At 38.3% G+C, this 20271-nt stretch overlaps 1 protein-coding gene across 1 annotated transcript in view; it reads right to left on the minus strand.

The window, feature by feature from the left end:
* LATS1 (large tumor suppressor kinase 1) overlaps window positions 1-20271 on the minus strand; it is a 52004-nt gene that overhangs the window by 21771 nt on the left and 9962 nt on the right. Inside the window, exons 2-3 of the mRNA XM_032873158.1 lie at window positions 7399-7886; window positions 1940-2087 (exon numbers count right to left, since the gene is read on the minus strand). Coding sequence (XP_032729049.1) covers window positions 1940-2087; window positions 7399-7740 — 490 coding nt within the window. The 5' untranslated portion in view covers window positions 7741-7886. The remainder of the gene's footprint in view (window positions 1-1939; window positions 2088-7398; window positions 7887-20271) is intronic.

Here is a 20271-nt window from a genome sequence, read left to right on the forward strand (position 1 = left end):
TCCAGCTCCCTACCTGACATCTTCATTTGGATAACTCAATGAACCTAACTCAACCTGATGTCAAAAACCAGACTTAGGATCTTTTCCCACCAAATCCCATTCCCTCTTAGCATTCACTTTTTTAATGTGAGGGATCACCACACTGCATCTATATTTCTGCACCAGAAGCCTAAGAGTCATTCCTCTCCATTATCACCCCTTGTATGTTATCTATCACCACATCCTTGACTTTATCCCTCTCATCTCTCTTAATTCACTCACTTTTCTCCACTGCCCTCCTCCAGTCTAAATAACCTTCATTTCCTGGGAACTACTGTATCTCTTATCCAGTCTATCCTGATACCCAACCCCCAATCCATTCTTATCCATTGCAGCCATCTTTTTGAAACACAAATCTAATCATATCATTACCCTGCCTGAAGTTTCCATAACTTCCTGCTGGTCTTAGGATAAGATCAACAGACAGTCCTGCACAGTCAGGCCCTATGTATTTCTCCAGTCCTGTTGCATACTCTTGTTTTCAGTGTCCCAGCCACTTTCAGTTCTTCTAGTGTAGCAACAGAACTTGCTAAACAGGCCATGCCTAGGGATACCCTTCCTCACTAAACCTTTCCCATTAACCTTAGTCTTTCTTCAGCTATCAGCTCTACTATCAGTTTCACAGGAAGGTCTGATCTCCTTGATTAGGTCAAAAAACCCTCCCTGATAGGAGTCCCAGTACTCTATAACTCACCCCACTTTATTCACATGTATGTAGCTGTAATCCTACATGTATACATTTGTGAGAGGGTTTGATCTCCCTTACGAGAATGTCAGCTCTACAAAATGGCAAGAATTTTATACCCAATGCTGAGCAAAGGGCCTAAAACAGTAGTGGACAATAAAATTTTGCTGAATGAAAAGAAGAATGAATACATAAGGCCTCTTATAACCAATAAAGAAGGATGAACACAAGATTAACAAAGAATAAAAAGCCAAATTAAAAATAACCAATAAATAATAAATAATTGATAACCAAATATTTACTACCAGTGATCAAAGAAATGTGTATAAAATGAGAGAGTATTTCCACAGCCATTAAATGTACAAAAATCATAATACCTAGGATTTACAATTATAGGCATTCATATATTAAACTGATTAGGAGAATATAAGTTGGGAATACCTTTCTAGAAAGCAATATCTAAGAAAAACCTTAAATTTCTTCAAGACTTTGAAAATGAAAATTTCCTTTACAAAATCATCAGAAATGTATAAAGATTTAGGTACAAAAGGATTTACTATAGTGCCGTCTACAACAGCAAAAAAGGGAACAAGGCAAATACCAAAAAATGAGAGACTGGTCACATAAAATATGTGATAAATCTAACTAAATGTAGTTACTAAAATTATTTTGTAGACCATTTAATAATAAGGAAAGGTATACACAATATATTAAGTAAATCAAGTAGGTTTTAGTATGACTCCATTTTTTGCTTAAGTAGTAGGAATCAAAATACACACATGTAAACCCACTCAGGTTTTCCACAGGAAAAAAGACTGAGGAAAAAAACACCAAAATCTTATAGGTATTAATAGTGGTGTCTTCTTTTTTCTTACTTACTTTCTAAATTTTCTGTGATGAACATCTTTCACTCTTAAAACAAGATTATAAAAACAAAAAAATAGTTTGAATATGGTATCTGTGGTAAAAAAGAAATATTTCAGCTTCAGTATAACCAATCAAGAAGTTTTCAACCTTGGTGGCTGCTTATCAAAATTACTTATGAAACTTTAAGGGCCTCATCCTCAAATTCATTTTGGTATAACACTATCATGCTATTACTGCCCTGATTAGATTATAACTTACTGTGATGCTTTTAGCATTTCTAAGACTAAAGAGTTGACATACATAAATATTTTAAAACAGTAAGAAACGAGAAAAAAAATGTTTGATCACCTGGTTTCAAGCTGGCACTGACAGGTCTGGCAGCTGCTGCGGCCACCTGTTCCCGGCGAGGGTCTTGGTAACTCATTTTACTGATGAATTCAATTGCTGCCTCTATACTTCTGTTGTTAGTTTTCTGAAGAGCTTGTATAACCATATCCTGTTAAGAAGTTTAAAAAAAAAAAAGAAACAAAGTTTAAATCTTACAATTAATTAGGATAGAAAGAGCACTATGAGCTTCCCTAGAGAACTTCCTAAGGGCCCCAAACCACAACATTAAGTTCCTGTTTGTAAAACTACTATAAACATCCATATAATCTCAAGCCGAAAAAGAAAGCAAATCCTCAAATTCTTCAAAAAATTCTTTAGTATTTTCACCTTTATGTAACATATCACTATTTTTTTAAGATTTTATTTATTTGACAGAGAGAGAAATCACAAGTAGGAGACAGGTAGAGAGTGGGGGGTAAGCAGGTTCCCTGCTGAGCAGAGAGCTGGATGCGGGGCTCGGATGCAGGGCTCGATACCAGGATTCTGAGATCATGACCTGAGGCGAAGGCAGAGGCTTAACCCACTGAGCCACCCAGGCGTCCCATATATCACTATTCTCTTATAGGATTAACTTCTGGGGACAATCATAACAAAACTAATTATTTCTCATTCTTGATTTTATCCTTATACAAAGAGACTATAGGATTGTTAAAAAGGTATCAGTCAAAATACTGGAAGCCACTCTTTTGTATCATTAAAACATTTTAAAAACACCTTTGTCACTGTGTTTACTAGTAAAAGAGCTATGTAATTCTGATTTCTAGCCTCTCAGAGCTTGCATTTTCAGAGAACCTTATTTTCAAGGACATAAATCGAAGTCAAATGGTATAAGAGTAACACTATATATGATTATGTGATGAAGACTTTAGGATGTGACATGGCATGACGGAAAAGCAGAGTCTGGCATAAAACAGAAGCGACTTTGAGTTCTATTACCATGCTTTAGTTTTTTTATGCTTAGAAGCAAAAATACACTCTAGTGACTGCAGATTTATTTACATGCCCCCCTTAAGAAATGTGTAAACTCTGGCAGAGTATTTAATATTTTATTTATTTTTATTAACATATAATGTATCATTTGCTTCAGGGGTACAGGTCTGTGAATCATCAGTCTTACACAATTCACAGAACTCACCATAGTACATACCCTCCCAACGCCCATCACCCAGCCACCCCACCCCTCCTACCTGCCCCGGTCTTACAACCCTCAGTTTGTTTCTTGAGATTAAGAGTCTCTTACGGTTTGTCTCCCTCCCTGGTCCCATTTTGTTTCATTTTAGATTATTTAACATTTTAAAGCTCAATTTCTTCATCTGCAATAGATTCACAGAATTGATATGAGGCCTCAATAAGAAAACATGTAAAAGCACATAAGCACAGTGCCTGGAGATTAGATGTGGGTTGTCCTCCTGCTCTACTCCTTGCCCTTTAAATGTAAACATAAATCATAAAAACATATAGAACATGGGCGCCTGGGTGGCTCAGTGGGTTAAGCCGCTGCCTTCGGCTCAGGTCATGATCTCAGGGTCCTGGGATCGAGTCCCACGTCGGACTCTCTGCTCAGCAGGGAGCCTGGTTCCCTCTCTCTCTCTCTGCCTGCCTCTCCGTCTACTTGTGATCTCTCTCTGTCAAATAAATAAAATCTTAAAAAAAAAAAATTAAAAAAAAAATAAAAACATATAGAACACATATGGATAGGCTTTTTTCAAGAGAGAAGCACCTATTTACTTGCCTAGAGGAGCTGGTATTGAAATCAAACAATATTTTAAAATGGAAATGGAATAATAAGACCAGTGGGTGAACAGGCTACTGACAGATGATCCTCCTATTGAAATGACTAGGGTGAGACCAACCCCAAAAAAAAGGTTGTGGCAGGGGCACCTGGGTGGCTCAGTTGGTTGAGCTCTTGCCTCTGGCTCAGGTCAAGATCCCAGGGTCCCGGGATCCAACCCTGTATTGGCAGGTTCCTTCAGCGAGGAATCTTTCTTCCTCTACTTCTCCCTTTGTCCCTCCCCTCTGCTTGTGCTCTCTCTCGCTCTCTCAAATAAATAAATAAAATCTTAAAAAAAAAAAGTAAAGGTTGTGGCAGAGACATGTTGCCTATTCAAGATCCATTCTCCCTTTCCTAGAAAAGTTACGATTTTGTTTACAGAATTCTTCCTTATAGCTACAGTGGCCACATGACAATTCTGACAAGGAAACAAAAGCAAGGGTTTCTGGAAAAATGCTGCTATCTCTGCTTTAGGTATGGGTACTTCCTGTAACCTGTTTCCCAGATGATAGATCTGACATCTGCGCTACAGCATGATGCCACAAAGAAGAAACATTCAAGAAATTCATAAGAGTCTTAGGTTCTAACATCTTTAAGAGAGTGGACCAATGCTAGCTATATAAACTAAGTCACTACTTTCTTTAAAGCATCATTCTTTGGATTTTTGCAAGTTTGCAGTGAGATACAAAAGAATTAATAAGTCTCACTTTATGTGCAAATTTAAAATAATTCATATCACTCCAAATTAAAATTCAACAGGGAGTACTTACGTTTAAAACTGATTAAGCCAAAAGAACTGTATTTATGCTACTATCACACAGCAGTGTCATCTCACTTGGTAAGAAAACTGGCATCCACCATCCTTTTTCAATATAGTGGGAACCATATTTTTGTTAAATGCACTAGAATTTCATTTGGTGATTAATATGCTGGCTTTTATTTCTGAATAATTATTGCTGTATGTTAGAATGTTTTTTGCATCTGTTAATATATCTATTAAAATTCTGTAAGTGGTGGTGTTGGTCCCAGTGTAAAAAAGAGGACCCTTGGGGCACCTGGGTGGCTCGATGGGTTAAACCGTCTGCCTTTGGCTCAGGTCATGATTCCAGGGTCCTGGGATTGAGCCCTGCATCGGGCTCTCTACTCAGTGGGGAGCCTGCTTCCCCCCCCCCCCCCGTCTCTCTCTGTCTCTGCCTGCTTCTCTGCCTGCTTGTGATCTCTGTCTACAAAAAAAAAAAAGACCCTTAAATCAGTAACTTTAGAATACATGTCTGATAAGAAAACATTATGTCCACATTACTATGGTTTTTTCCCATGCCTAGCAGCAAAAATATACTCCAGTGACTATAGATTTATGTGCCCCAAGAACACATCAATTCTATTTAATATTTATTCCTACAAAGAAACTAATCTTGAAATACTTGGTTTTAATTTTACAGAGCACTCAAAACGTTCTCAAAAAACTGCAACTGCCTTGAACCTGAATAGCTAAAGGAATAGATAGGGTTTATGAAATGATAAAATAATTAAGTGAAAACTGGATAAAAATTTTATTTTTACATTTTTTTAAAAAAATCTATTTATTTGAGAGCAAGCAAGCAAGCAAGCATGGCAGGAGGACTGGGGGAGAGGGAGAGAGAAACCCAAGCAGACTCTGTAACAGAGTGCAGAACTTGAGGAGGTCTCGATCTCACTCCCCTGAAATCAAGACCTGAGTTGAAGCCAAGAATTGGACACTTAACCGAATGAGTCACCCAGGCATTCCTGGATAAAAATTTTAAACTACCAAGTTAGGATTTTTAAAAAATCCTGCAATATAATGAAAAGCTACCAGAATGAGCCATTCAAGGAAGTAGCAGAAGTAAATTGTCATATTCTTTACGTCACTGTAGGGATAAATAATACCTTTACTTCATTCTTTGGACAGATGAGAATTGATAAATGTCTAAATGCTTTTAGTAAAGCAACCTTGCTTAACCTTGTTATAAGGTGACAACTGTGAAATGTGTGATTGTAATAATGCTAACATATCTTTGTAATGCGAAGCAGTTACTGTTATTATTTCCAAAGATAAACAGGCCACTGACCTAAGTGAAGTTAGTCGGAGGAAGACTAATACTATATGATTTCACATATATGTGCTGAAGGCAGATGCTAAGAGACTGAGCCACTCAGGTGCCATGATTCATTCCTTCCTTTATTCTTCGCCTTCTGGCTAAGAGATGAGGAAGAAAGTACTCAGCAGAAACTCCATGTGAAGCCATTTCCTTAATCCTCCAACTACTAACCAGGAAAACAACAAAGGCCCTCTCCTCTTTTCTCTCCATATATTTTCAGAAACAAATCAAATTATTTTTAGAACATTTAGCATAAAAATGATAGGAAAAAACAGTAATCAAATGGATGAACAGGGTACACCAGAAAGACTCAAGTTTTTTCTCTACAGTTTGGTTGAAATCTTCTTTTTCAAATCCTTTACTATAATGCATATTTAAGTTATCAATTTTAACTGCAGAAATCTCTGAAAATGTGGTCACCAAAATATTAACGATAATGAAAGAATTTTAAAGGTAATTCTTTATGTAGTAGAGCTAAAGATAATTTTCATTGTTTTCTTTACTTTTTAACAGGAAATACATTTTTTTTTAAAGATTTTATTTATTTATATGAGAGAGAGAGAGAGTAAGAGAGCACATAAGAGGGGAGAAGTTCAGAGGGAGAAGGAGACTCCCCGCAGAGCTGGGAGACCAAGGAGACACTCCATCCTGGGACTCCGGGATCATGACCTGAGCCGAAAACAGTGGCTCAACCAACTGAGCCACCCAGGTACCCCTGAAATAGGTATTTTTATAAGCACAAAAAAAGTTACTATAATTTCAAAGGAGAACTTAATTAACACGTGCTCATTAACATTTAGTTACATTTTCCATGGCAATTGGTAACCAAAATGATTTCTGCCACCTAAAATATTCAGAGAAAGTATGTTATCATGGAAAAAAAATTTTATAATCCAAACATCAGATTATAGATCTAAACATATAGGACTGTAAACATATATATATGCTATGAAAAACTTTCAATGTGAATTCTAAGGGTAAATATTAAAGATTTGGCATAATTAACATGAAATGAAATTTCATCAAAATAAAACTTCAAAATTCTAGCAGATTGAGCAACATGTAAATTTTTAGTTTTTGTGCATTTGAGATTTGGGCCTCAGAATTATGTGAACATAGCTACTTAATGAAATCCTGATGCTACTTCTTTCTCTGTAGTATGAACTTAAACTTCATAAACTGTCATTTCCAAAATTTGGAAAAATTTCCAATTTCCAAACTGACAGCCAATAGGCTCTCCAGAGCTCCTACTGCTCTCAGAGACCTACTCTGTCCTCCCCTGCAGCTTTCCTCAACTGCACTTCCATCTGACTTCATGACTTGACCTTTTAAATCCCAGAAACCACAGAGAAAAACTAAAGAAATAACTAATTATTTTGTTTCACTAGTTAATGGAATTATAGACATTCTTTGCTGATTAGAATATACAAATTTGTATACACAGTTAAATTCTCTCAAAGGATGATCACCAAAATAGTCTTACATAGTGTAAGGTAAGAAAAATCCTTTCTTTTGTCTTTCAAAATTCCTACCTCATCAAATCCAGCAGCTTGCAAGTCTTGCAGCATTTGAGGATTAACTTCTGAAGAACTCCGACTTGTTTCATTTGCAAATGGTTGTAGAGAGTTTCGAATTTCCAGCAAAGCTTTATGATGTGTCCCAAATTTGGGTGGATTTCTGACTTGTCGAGGATCTTCAGTTGATGTTTTATTCATGTTATGCTCAGCCTTAGCAGCATCCGATGGTTTGGATAAATTCCTAAGAGATTCTCGAATTTCTTGCAACATTTGCCGGCTACTGCCAGTGTAGTTACTGGCAGGAAAGGTCTTAGGCCTCATTTGTCTATATCCTTCTGGCTTTTCACTCCTCTTCATGAAAACATCTATATTTATAACCCACACAAAGGACTTCTGTAAGAACTACTTGACCGATCCAGAACTTTCTCTTGAGCAAGACTGAAAAAGATCCTTTGCAGAAGTCCCCAGGAATGCTGAAATTCTTTACAATCAAATTATTAACCCTATAAAAGAAAAAAACAAAGCTATAAAGTGATTAACTGATAAAGCAGCACCATGTGTTTGAGGGAAAACATACGCTGATTTATTAAAGACCTGGGTTATAGTTCTGGCTCCACTAAGGATTACTGTACAGAGAGGAAAATTAGTTAACCTCTCTGTTCTTATTTCCTAATTTATAAAATTATATCAAGTACTGGTTATGATGATAAAATATAATTTTGGGAGCACTCAGTAAACAGGGGTGCCTTGCCGGCTCAGAGCCCATGCAACTCTTGATCTCAGGGTCATGAGTTCAAACCCCATGTTAGGTATAGAGATTACATTTTAAATAAATTAAAAACTTAAAGGAAAAAAGAGTGTTTAGTAAGCATAAAAAGTATATACAGATACGAGGGATTAGTAAGTGAATGATACAATGGATGGCCTCTCATCAACCTCACCCTGAAGCTCCAATTCTAGATTTTAAAATCAGACTCTGGGGCATCAGGGTGGCACAGCTGGTTAAGCGTTTGACTCTTGGTTTCAGGCTTGGGTTGTGATATCAGGGTTGTGAGATCAAACCCTACATTGGGGTACATGATCAGCACAGGGTCTGCTTTAGATTCTCTCTTTCTCCCTCTGCCCCTCCCACTCATGCTTTCTTTCTCCAAATAAATAAATAAATCTTTTTTTTTCAAGATTTTATTTATTTATTTGACAGAGAGAGAGGAAGAGACAGAGAGAGACTATACATATGAGCAGGGGCAGAGGGAGAGGGAGAAGCAGGCTCCCCACTGAGCAAGGAGCCTGATGTGGGACTCGATTCCAGGACCCCGGGCTCATGACCTGAGCTGAAGGCAGTGGCTTAACAACTGAGCCACCCAGGCACCCCTACACAAATAAATCTAAAATAAAATAAAATAAGACTTCAAGTATAAGATTTCTTTAGAAGAAAGGATTGTTGCTTTAAAAAGGTTTTAAACCACTAGTCCAGAAGATACCTTTATGCTTCAAAAACAAATGTTGGAGCTTATTTCACCAACTGTGGACTGGGACTCTAGAGACAGTAAGTTTATTAATGACAGGATGGGGAAAGGATGTCTGTGGACAACTTGTCTTATTCCTCACTTAATGCATGAATGTCTTCTAAAACACACTAGAATTTGCAATGATGTGGATGGAGCTAGAGGGTTATTATGCTAAAGCGAATTAAGTCAGTCAGAGAAAGACAACTATATGATCTCACTGATATGACTAATTTAAGAAACAAAACAGAGGATCATAGGGGAAGAGAGGAAAAAATATAACAAGATGAAACCAGAGAGGGAGACAAACCATAAGAGACTCAAAATCACAGGAAACAAACTGAGGGTTGCTGGAGGGGAAGGGGGCTGGAGGAATGGGGGAACTGGGTGATGGACATTAAGGAGGGCATGTGATGTAATAAGCACTGGGTATTATATAAAACTGATGAATCACAGACCTGTATCTCTGAAACCAATAATACATTATATGTTAATTAACTGAATTTAAATTAAAAAAAAAACTGGGAAAAAAAAAACATGCTAGAAGAACAGTCACATAAAGTCTACTTAAGTATCTTCACTGATAGGGAAAACACTAATGCAAGAAAGCCATTCTATCTGTGACATGCAGCAAGCGTTAAAGATGTTTTCTTTCCAGGGAGCATCATGAAATCCCACTCAGTACATGTTGAGAGCCTGTTATGGGCCGGTACTAAACAACTTTGTCTAAATCCTTATTTAGCCATCTTAACAGCTCTGTGAAGGTTTACTATCTCTGCTTTGTATATGAGGAAACAGGTTCAGAGAGTTTGAGTAAAACAGTTTCTAAGTGGTACCACTGGGATGTGAAACATTGCTAATTATCATCTACTAGGAGCCTATTTCTATTCTTATATATTTTTTTCAAGAATTTATTTATTTGACAGAGAGTGAGAGAAGGAGAGAGAGCACAAGCAGGGGGAGGAGCAGAGGGAGAGGGGGAAATAGGCTCCCTGCTCAGCAGGGAGCCTGATGCGGGACTCGATCCCAGGACCCTGAGATCATGACCTAAGCCGAAGGCAGAGGCTTAATCCACTGAGCCACCCAGGTGCCCCATCTATTCTTATATATTTTTAAGTAATCTGTACACCCAATGTGGGGCTCGAACTTACAACCCCAAGATCAAGAGTCCACGTGCTCTGGGCACCTGGGTGGCTCAGTCAGTTAAGCATGACTCTTGATTTCGGCTCAGGTCATGATCTCTCAGGGTCGTGAGATGGAGCCTCGTGTTCAGCTCTGTGCTGGGCATGGAGCCTGGTTGGGATTCTCTCCCTCTCCCTCCCTCCCCTTCCCTGTACCCACATGCTCTCTCATCTTCTATTACCAAAAAAAAAAAAAAAAAAGTCACATGCTCTATACAGCCAGTCAGGTGCCCATTTCTATTCTTATAAAAGTAATAATCATTCATGTTACATAAAAAGGTCTACAGGCAAATATAAGTACCTCCTCCTACTCAGCCTTATGTTACCTCCTCAATAACTCTCAATGATTGGTCACCTAATTATCCAGTTTTATTTTCTTAATAGTACTTATTACTGTCTAAAACTACTGTACTTGTTTAGTTGTTAATTGTCTATCTTCCCTCACTGACAATAAAAGCTCTATGAGAGGGGCACCTGGGTGGCTCAGTGGGTTAGGCCTCTGCCTTCAGCTAGGGTCATGATCTCAGGGTCCTGGGATCGAACCCCGCGTCGGGCTCTCTGCTCAGCAGAGAGCCTGCTTCCCTGCTCTCTTTCTCTCTTCCTGCCTCTCTGCCTACTTGTGATCTCTGTCAAATAAATAAACCAAATCTTTAAAAAAAAAAAAAAAGTTCTATGAGAGCTTTTTTCTGTCTCATAATCACTGTTCAGTGCTATCAGAGACTGACATAATGAGCACTCAATGTATGTATATGTTGATAAATGAAATACACGTGTCTCCTATGCACCCCTAGTTCCTTTATTTATTTATTTATCTACTTTAAAGATTTTATTTATTTATTTGACTGAGAGAGAGACACAGCTAGAGAGAGAACACAAGCTGGAGGAGTGAGAAGGGGAGAAGCAGGCTTCCTGCTGAGCAGAGAGCCGGATGCAGGGCTAGATTCCAGGACCCTGGGATCATGACCCAAGCCTGAAGGCAGACGCTTAACCACTGAGCCACCCAGGCTCCCTAAATATTTATTTATTAGAAAGAGAGAGCCCGAAAACAAGAGTCAGATGCTTAACTGATGGATGCACCCCTAAGTTCCCTAATTCTAGCCATGCTCTTCTGGATAATGCTCTAGTTTGTCATAATCCTAGAGGTGCCAGAAAGTAATGGAAAAACAAAAAATTATTCAAGTACCTGTTCTGTTAATTTAAGCAATGTGAACCTGGCTTATTTATTTCTCTCAAAAACTGTCTCCTAAGACATAAAATGGTTGGAATAACAAGGTTTACTTTAAGGCTTGAATAAAGATTATGAGGAACAATGCAATACAACTAAAGAAACACAAGGGTTCAAAGATGAAGGATGCTGCTTGCAACACCATTTATAATGGCAAAACATGGTATCAATCTAGATGTTCATCAGTAATTGAGCAATTGACAGTACATCTAGATGTATGAAGCAGATGTAAAAAGAATGATGCAATTCTATCTAAATATACTGACAAGAATAGACACCCAGAACACCTTTTTTTTTTTTTTTAACAGACTTTATTTATTTACTTGACACAGAACAAGAGAAAGAACATAAGCACAGGGAGTAGCAGAGAGAGAGGGAGAGAGGGAGACGCCAGGCTCTGCACTGAGCGGGGAGTTCAACAGGGGGCTCAATCCCAGGACTCCAGGATCATGACCTGAGCCGAAGGCAGATGCTTATGTGACTGAGCCACCCAGGTGCCCCCTCATAACACATTCTTAATTAAAAAGGGCAAGTTTTAAAACACTACAGTTAAAATAAAGCCATTTTCTATTTTAAAATTAGATTATTATTTTGGCTGTATAGCTCTAGCCAACAACCACTGAATTGTATACTTTAAACAAGTACATTTAAGGTAAATAAATTATATCTTAGAGCTGTTAAAAATAAACACTTCTGGGGGGCTTCAGGGGAGCTCAGTCGGTTAAGCATACAACTCTTAATTTCGGCTCAGATCTCGATCTCAGGGTTATAAGATTGAGCCACATGTCAGGCTCTGTGCTGGGCATGGAACCTGCTTGAGATTCTCTCTCCCTCTCCCTTTGCTCCCTTCCACCACTCTCCCTTCTCACAAACAAACAAAAAAACCCACAAAGAAAAAAACCAAATGCTTTATTCTTTTTTAAAATTTTTTTAAAGATTTTATTTATTTGACAGAGAGAGATCACAAGTAGGTGGAGAGGCAGGCAGAGAGAGAGAGAGGGGAGGAAGCAGGCTCCCCACTGAGCAGAGAGCCTGATACGGGGCTGATCCCAGGACCCTGGGATCATGACCTGAGCTGAAGGCAGAGGCTTTAACCCACTGAGCCACCCAGGTGCCCCAAATGCTTTATTTTTAAAAATTACACTTATGGATGTTAATTATACATACACATAAACGACTATTTGCAGTAGGCCTGAAAAAGTATGAAGTCCTGAAACAGACCATCAGAGGCAGTTTCCTGGTGACTCAATAATCAGTACTTCTGTGGTACAGTTCTTAGTTATGATCGATTCAATTCTACTTAACAAGAAGACCACATTTCTCCATTTTTAAAAACAAAAATGAACTCTGTCATTGTGTTGCTGAAAATCACACATATTCTGTCTACAACATAACCCAATCTACTGATAATTACTTCATAAATGAAATTAAGATGGACACATCTTATGCTTTTATGAAGAAAGCTGGCCCCTAATGATAAGCAGTTTTTCCCTTAGTCTTCCAAAAATATTAATAGCTTATTAATGAAATAGTTTACATTTCACATTTAGCTCACCAGTTTAAAATTTACAGAATTCCCCTTCTTGCCCTTCCTGAAAGGGAAAATATTTTCCATTTCCTGTTCTGCAGCCTATCATTTTTCTGCCATCAAGGATTAACATCAGTGGTTATCCAATGTCATATTTAGTTCTTTCAATATCTGAGTTACATTTCATTCATAGCATCTAAGCATTTCATTAATACATCATTTATTTTGGGTTCCAATTCCAAGTTTAGTATCATTCTACTATTATTTTACCATTTCCAAAATCATTCCCCTTGATAGAGTAGAATAACAAATAAGCATAAAAAATAACAAAAATAATAAAATAACAACAAAAAATAACAAAATAATCATAATTTGCTTTTCTGTCAATATACAACATTTGCTCCCATCCCTAACACAGAGCCTGGTAAACAGTAAGCTGTGCAAAAATATCTGCTGAATAAATGCAAGTGACTTATCCCTTCTTTTTACCCTTAAAAAACTATAATCTTAGTTTTTTCTAATTATACAAAAATGTATCCTCATTGAAAAACTTTAATATTATATAATATAAAGTAGAAGTCCCTCATAATTCACCTCCCTCAACAGTAAGAATCACTACAGTAGGCTGAATGATGGCATCCTGAAACAGATCTACTTCCTAATCCTTAGAATCTGTAAATGTTATCTTATTTGGAAATAGGGACTTTGCAGATGTCATTAAGGATTTTGAGATGGAGAGATTATCATGGATTATTTAGGTAAGCAGTACACAGAATTGTAAGTGTTCTTCTGAGAAGAAGGGTGAGGGAGATCAGATACACACAAAAGGGGAAGAGGCAGCGTGTCTGAGGGGACAGAGTGGAGTGATGTCGTCAGAAGCCAAGGAAAGCTGGCAGCCAAAATGGCAAGGAACAGATTTTCTCCTAGAGCTTCTTGGAGGAAGAGTGGCCTTGTCAATACCTTGATTTTGGGTGAGTGATACTGAATTTGGATTTCTGGCCTCCAGAACTGTAAGAGAATAAATGTATGCTTTTTAAGACCTCATTTGTAGTGATTTGCCAGGTAAGCCACAAGAAACAAATACAATCACTACCTATACGGCATATTTGAGACATTTTTCCAAAGAACATACAAAAATGGACAACAGATACATGAAAAAATGCTCAACATCACTAATCATCAGGGAAATGCAAACCAAAACCACAATGAGCTATCACCTTATATCTGTCAGAATGGCTACAATCAAAAAACAAGAAATAACAAGTGTTGATGAGGATGTGGGAAAAAGGAACCTTTGTATACTGTTGGTGGAAATGTAAATTGGTGAAACCACAGTAGAAAATAGTATAGATGTTCCTCAGAAAATAAAAAATAGGAATACCATACAACCCAGTAGTTCCATTACTGAATATTTACCCAACAAAAATAAGAACTCTAATTAAAGAAGATATATGCATCCCAATGTTTACTGCAGCATTAGTTATCATAGCCAAGATATGAAAGCAACCTAGGTGTCCACGGACAGAAGAATGGATAAGGATGATGTGATGTTTATAGATACGATGTTAATATTACTCAGCCATAAGAAAGAATGAGATGGGGGCACCTGGGTGGCTCAGTGGGGTAAGGGTCTGCCTTTGGCTCAGGTTATGATTCCAGGGTCCTGGGATCAAGCCCCATGTTGGGCTCCTTGCTCAGTGGGGAACCTGCTCCTCCCTCTTCTCCCTGCTCATGCTCTCTTTCTCTTGCTCTGTATCTCTCAAACAAATAAATAAAATCTTTAAAAAAAAGAATGAGACATCGCCATTTGTGACAACATGAACAGAACTGAAGGGTATTATGCTAAGTAAAATAAGTCAGACAAAGACAAATACCATATGATTTCACTTATATGTGGAATCTAAAAAATAAGTGAACAAACAAAACCCAAAAATAAACCCATAGACATAGAGAAGACACTGATGGTTCTCAAAGCGGTAGGGACAGGGAATGGGCAAAATGGGTGAAGGAGAATGGGAAGTACAGGCCTCCAGTTAGGAGATGTGTAAGCCACTGAATTGAAACGTACAGCACAGAGAATACAGTCAGCGGTATTGTAATGGCATTATATGGTGACAGATGGTAGCAACATTGTGGTAAGCGAAACATAACACAGAGTTGTCCGAGTAGTATACCTGCAACTCGTGTAACACTATGTATCAACTCTACTTCAATTAAGATATTTTTAAATACTGCATATTTTAACATAATATTACTATAAATCAAAATGGGCTCAAAAAGGGGCACCTGGGTGGCTCAGTCTGTTAATCTGCCTTTGGCTCAGGTAATGATCTCAGGGCCCTGGGATCAAGCTCTGTGTAGGGCTCCCTGCTCCATGGGGAGTCTGCTTCTTCCTCTCCTTCTGCCCCTCCCTCCCACTTATGCTCTCTCTCAAATTAATAAAATTTTTTTTTTAAAACCAAAATGGAATCACAAAATATAACCTCATTTTACATAATACATGAATTTATAAGAAGAGAAGGCTGTGTTACCCAAACTTATCTGACCAAAGAACTTTCCTACCTCTGAGCATTTCATGAGATTCATTTCTATGGAATACATTTTAGCAAATGCTGAACCAGAGGCACCTGAGTGGCTCAGTTAGTTAAGTGTCTGCCTTTGGCTCAGGTTTGGGATGAAGCCCACATAGGGCTCCCTGCTCAGCAGGGAGTTTGCTTCTCCCTCGCCCTCTGCTCCTTCCCCTGCTCATTCTCTCTTACTTGCTCATTCTCTCAAATAAATCAAATGAAGAAAAGAAAATGCTGGGCCAGTCATCCTAATCCTATATCCTGTAACTCTGTACTTGAATAATGTAATTTCTAACACTGTTAACATCTGAGGCTACAATGGTCCAGAAATGACTGTGTTCTGGTATATATGTAATAATGTGTTTTAAGTTAAAATAAATGAAAAATTAGTTTATGCTTAGCTTTTTCATCTACATGTTGGAACACTTACGAATAAAATATGATGTCTGGATTTTATTTTAAAATATGGTGTCTGGAATTTTATTTATTAAATAAAATTTGGTTTTGCAGAGAAGTAGATGGAGACATAGATGAGACCAAAGTAGCTAATGACTCTTGTAGCTGGGTGATGGGCACATGAAAGTTCATCATCCTATTCCCTTTACTTTTCTATGTGCTTGAAATTTTCTAAAACATAAAGTTAACAACTAAAAAAGAAAAATGACTACAGTGCTCTGGATCTTGAAATGGTTCTGCTGCAAATTATTCTTATTCAAATACAAAACACACAAAGAACACAAAGGTTTTCTTAATTTAAAGGAAAAATTAATTCTACGCAACAACATCATTTCAACATTAGCTTTTCAGGGGAAATAACAGAGACGTTACCTTTTTTTTTTTTTTTTTTTAAAGATTTTATTTATTTATTTTAGGGAGGGAGAGAGAGCAAAAGCAGGAAGGACAGAGGGAGAAGGAGAATCTCAAGCAGACTCCATCCTGAACACAGAGCCTGTGAGGCTCAATCTCATAACCCTGAGATCATGACCTGAGCTGAAACCAAGAGTTGGACTCTCATCCGACTGTGCTGCCCAGGTACCCTGAATCATTAGGTTTAAATGTTTGTTTCAAAAGATAATCCATACCATCAGATATCAATAATGATGCAATAGAGAAGTGTGACATATCTTTATCTAATTGGTCTTGATAAATCCTTGTGCCAGAAACGATATTTACATACTGCCCTCTATTTCCTAAATTAGTTCCTGCCAAAGCTCTGTGAACTGATGTAATGTGTCAATTCTAATTGAGGCAGTTAGAAGCCAGCACTTCTCCATCTCTCTCTTCCTGCTTCAATGACAATGTTGGTCACATTTTGAGATGGTAGCTTCACAATATGGAGGGAATATGGGCTCCTAAGCCACTGAATGGTTTACTACTGAACCCCACTGGACTTTGTGTAAAGAAGAAAGAAATCTCTGTTGTGTTATACCACTGATATTTTGCAATGTTAACTACAAAACAGCCTAATATTATTGTGGAAATAGAGACCACCCAAGGGACACCTGGGTGGTTCTTTCAGTTAATGTCTTTCAGTTAATATCAGTTAATGTCAGACGACTTGATCTCAGCTCAGGTCTTGATCTCAGGGTCATGAATTTGAGCCCTTGCAATGAGGCCTACTTAAAAAAAACCTTTTTAAATAAATAAATAAATACCACTGAAAATAAGCAGAATCTACTTATGACCAGCTTGCCACAGCAAGGGAGTCAGGCAGTTACCATCTCTTTGGCAGAGATTCAAAGGCAGGCAGTGGAATGAAAAAGCTTTAAACTGAATAAAAGGAAAGACATCAGGTATGCTCTGCCACAAGGAAGCTGGAGGCCAGCTAACTTGAAGCAGGGCATCCTATGTGATTGGTTGGGGATATATTTGTCTTTCCCTGGTTAGTCCTGAGTCAGAAGCTGGCAGTTACTGACAAAGACCTGGCTGTTTGGGCCTATTGCTATTGAGGCTGTGGGTCACAGTTCTATTTTCATATATGATCTCGCCATTGTCTATCTGCCCATTTGGTTTCTCATTCTCCTAATACAGAAATTGGTACCTAGAGGGGCGCCTGGGTGGCTCAGTGGGTTAAGCCTCTGCCTTCGGCTCAGGTCATGATCTCAGGGTCCTGGGATCAAGCCCCACATCAGGCTCTCTGCTCAGTGGAGAGTCTGTTTCCCCCTCCCCCTCTGCCTGCCTCTCTGCCTACTTGTGATCTCTCTCTGTCAAATAAATAAAATCTTAAAAAAAAAAAAAAGATGAAGAAATTGGTACCGAGAAGTGATGTGCTACTCTAACAGATACCCTAATACAGTATAGATTTAGTAGTTAGGCAAAGAGCTTCAAGGAAAGTGATACTGGGGCTGGCAAAATGAAGAACCATGTTTTACAGTGGCTGAATATTTGGTAAAGCTGTTGCCTGTTATAACTTACAAGGTGACAAAGAGTCTACTGAATTTGTAGTTCTATAAAATAGAGTTTGAAAATGAGAATCTTAGAAGTGCATGTTGGCTGCTATTGGCTATTTGGCAAAGTATTATAAATAAATGATAAGGTCAGGAAAGAAGTAGCTGATTTGCAAACAGATAGGAAGGAATAGAGAGAAATTTAAAATCCTGCAGGGTTGGAATGCAGCCTGATCTAGACCCCAAACAGGAAGAGATGGAATTAAAAGGCTCAGCACAGATGTCCACTAGGATCTCTCAGCTGACTTAAAGTACCTCAGTGGTAAAACCCACTCTAAGGGGATAGCTGCATCTCAAATAACCAACTGAGTATAGAAATGGGAGCTCTCAAATTTTTGGAAGAGGTTACTAACACATATGAAATATGGTTTTTGACCCACGGAATTGACTAGAACTAAACACATCAGAGGCTTACTAACTTTGAGGAAATAACTTTAATTTTTTTTTTCAAAAAAATACTCAAACTCTGATTTTTTAAAGAAGCCTTTGACTATTTATTTATTTTAAGATTTTATTTATTTATTTGACAGAGAGGGTTCATTCACAAGTAGGCAGAGAGGCAGACAGAGAGAGGGGGAAACAGGCTCCCTGCTGAGCAGAGAGCCCAACGTGGGGCTCGATCCCAGGACCCTGAGACCCTGACCTGAGCCGAAGGCAGAGGCTTTAACCCACTGAGCCACCCAGGTGCCCCAGCCTTTGACTATTTATAATTTAAATCCCTGAGGCTCCCAACTTCCACGAACCATAATCTAGATGAGAAAGATTTGTACCTTCTAAAGAGGGACTATTCTCCCAAAGCTCACACTTCCCTAAGTAGCCAAGGATGATAATGGAAAAAAAAACCCCAAAGAGATTCTTTGAGGGAACAATGGTCAAGTGTCACAGAAAACAATGAATGAGGATGGAGTTCTTTCCATATAATTGGATTAAGGTCCAATTAAAGAAAATCCCCTACCTCCATAGCCAGTTGCTTTCAAGACCTGCCTATTGAGATTTCAAAATTATTACGGATCAGCAATTACTGCTATTTCCTATTCTTCTCCTTTTCTAATAGTAGTGCTTATTAAGGCCCTGCCATTCTTGTTATACCCCTGTGTACTGTGGTTGAATGAATGGGTGAGAGGGGGTAGAGAGGAGGACAAAGAATGAAAACAAAGATAACTGAACAAGTCTCTGGATCAAAAGGAACCATATTTGGACCTGAAGAGGACATTACTGGACATATAGGCCACAGGGCCTGTGAATCTAGCTATTGCTGCTTAAGGCCCAATAAACTATCAAAAGAACAATGTAGTACTATGACCATCTTTTGAAAATAAGTACAGTGTTTTGTTGATTGTAAGATACATGCTTTCCACATTCTAGTATTTCTGAAATTGAGTACATACACAAGTCAATATTTATTTTTAAAGATTTTCTTTTCTCTTTTTCTTTTTTAAGCAGGCTCTATGCCTAGCATGGAGCCCAAAGCAGAGCTTGAACTCATGAACCTAAGATAAAGACCAGAGCTGAGATCAAGAGTCAGATGCTTAATGGACTGAGCCACCCAGGGAGCACCTTAAGATTTTTATTTTAAATATTTTTTTTTCAAAGATTTTATTTCTTGAGAGAGAAGAGAAAGAGCACCCTAGTGAGCAGGGGGAGGGGAGAGAGAATCTGAGGCAGACTCTGCATTTAGTACAAAGCCTAACACAGGGCTCAATGATTTCATGACTATGAGATCATGACCTGAGCCAAAACCAAGATTCGGTCGCTTAAACAACTGAGCCACCCAGGCGTCCAAATTTTTACTTTATTTATTTGTTTGTTTGTTTATTTTTACTGCAACAGAGCCATGATTATATTATTCTCTTTACATGGGCTAGAATCAGTGCTATGGATTTTGCATGCATTCTTTCATTTAAAGTTTTTTTTTTTTTTTTTAACATGTAACGTATTATTTGCTTCAGGGGTACAGGTCTGTGAATCACCAGACTTACACAATTCACAGCACTCACCACAGGATATAATCTCCCCAGTGTCCATAACCGAGCCACCCTATCCCTTCTCCCCCACCCCAGCAACCCTGTTTCCTGAGATAAAGAGTCTCTTATAGTTTGTCTCCCTCCCTGGTCCCATCTTGTCAAAATTTTGTTTATTTTTTTTTAAATACTTTATTTATTTATTTAACAGAGAGAAAGAGAGAGATATCACAAGTAGGCAGAGAGATGGGCAGAGAGGGGGAAGCAGGCTCCTCACTGAGCAGAGCGCTTGATGTGGGCCTCGATCCCAGGACCCCGAGACCATGACCTGAGCCAAAGGCAGAGGCCCAACCCACTGAGCCATCCAGGTGCCCGCCAAATTTTATTTTTACGTAATTTCTATACCCAACGTGGGGCTCAAACTTATAACCCCGAGATCAAGAGTTGCAAACCCTACCAACCAAGCCAGGCAGG

The sequence above is a fragment of the Lontra canadensis genome, unplaced genomic scaffold (genome assembly GCF_010015895.1).
Source record: "Lontra canadensis isolate GAN:19392208 unplaced genomic scaffold, GSC_riverotter_1.0 scaffold47, whole genome shotgun sequence".
Lineage (NCBI taxonomy): Eukaryota > Metazoa > Chordata > Mammalia > Carnivora > Mustelidae > Lontra > Lontra canadensis.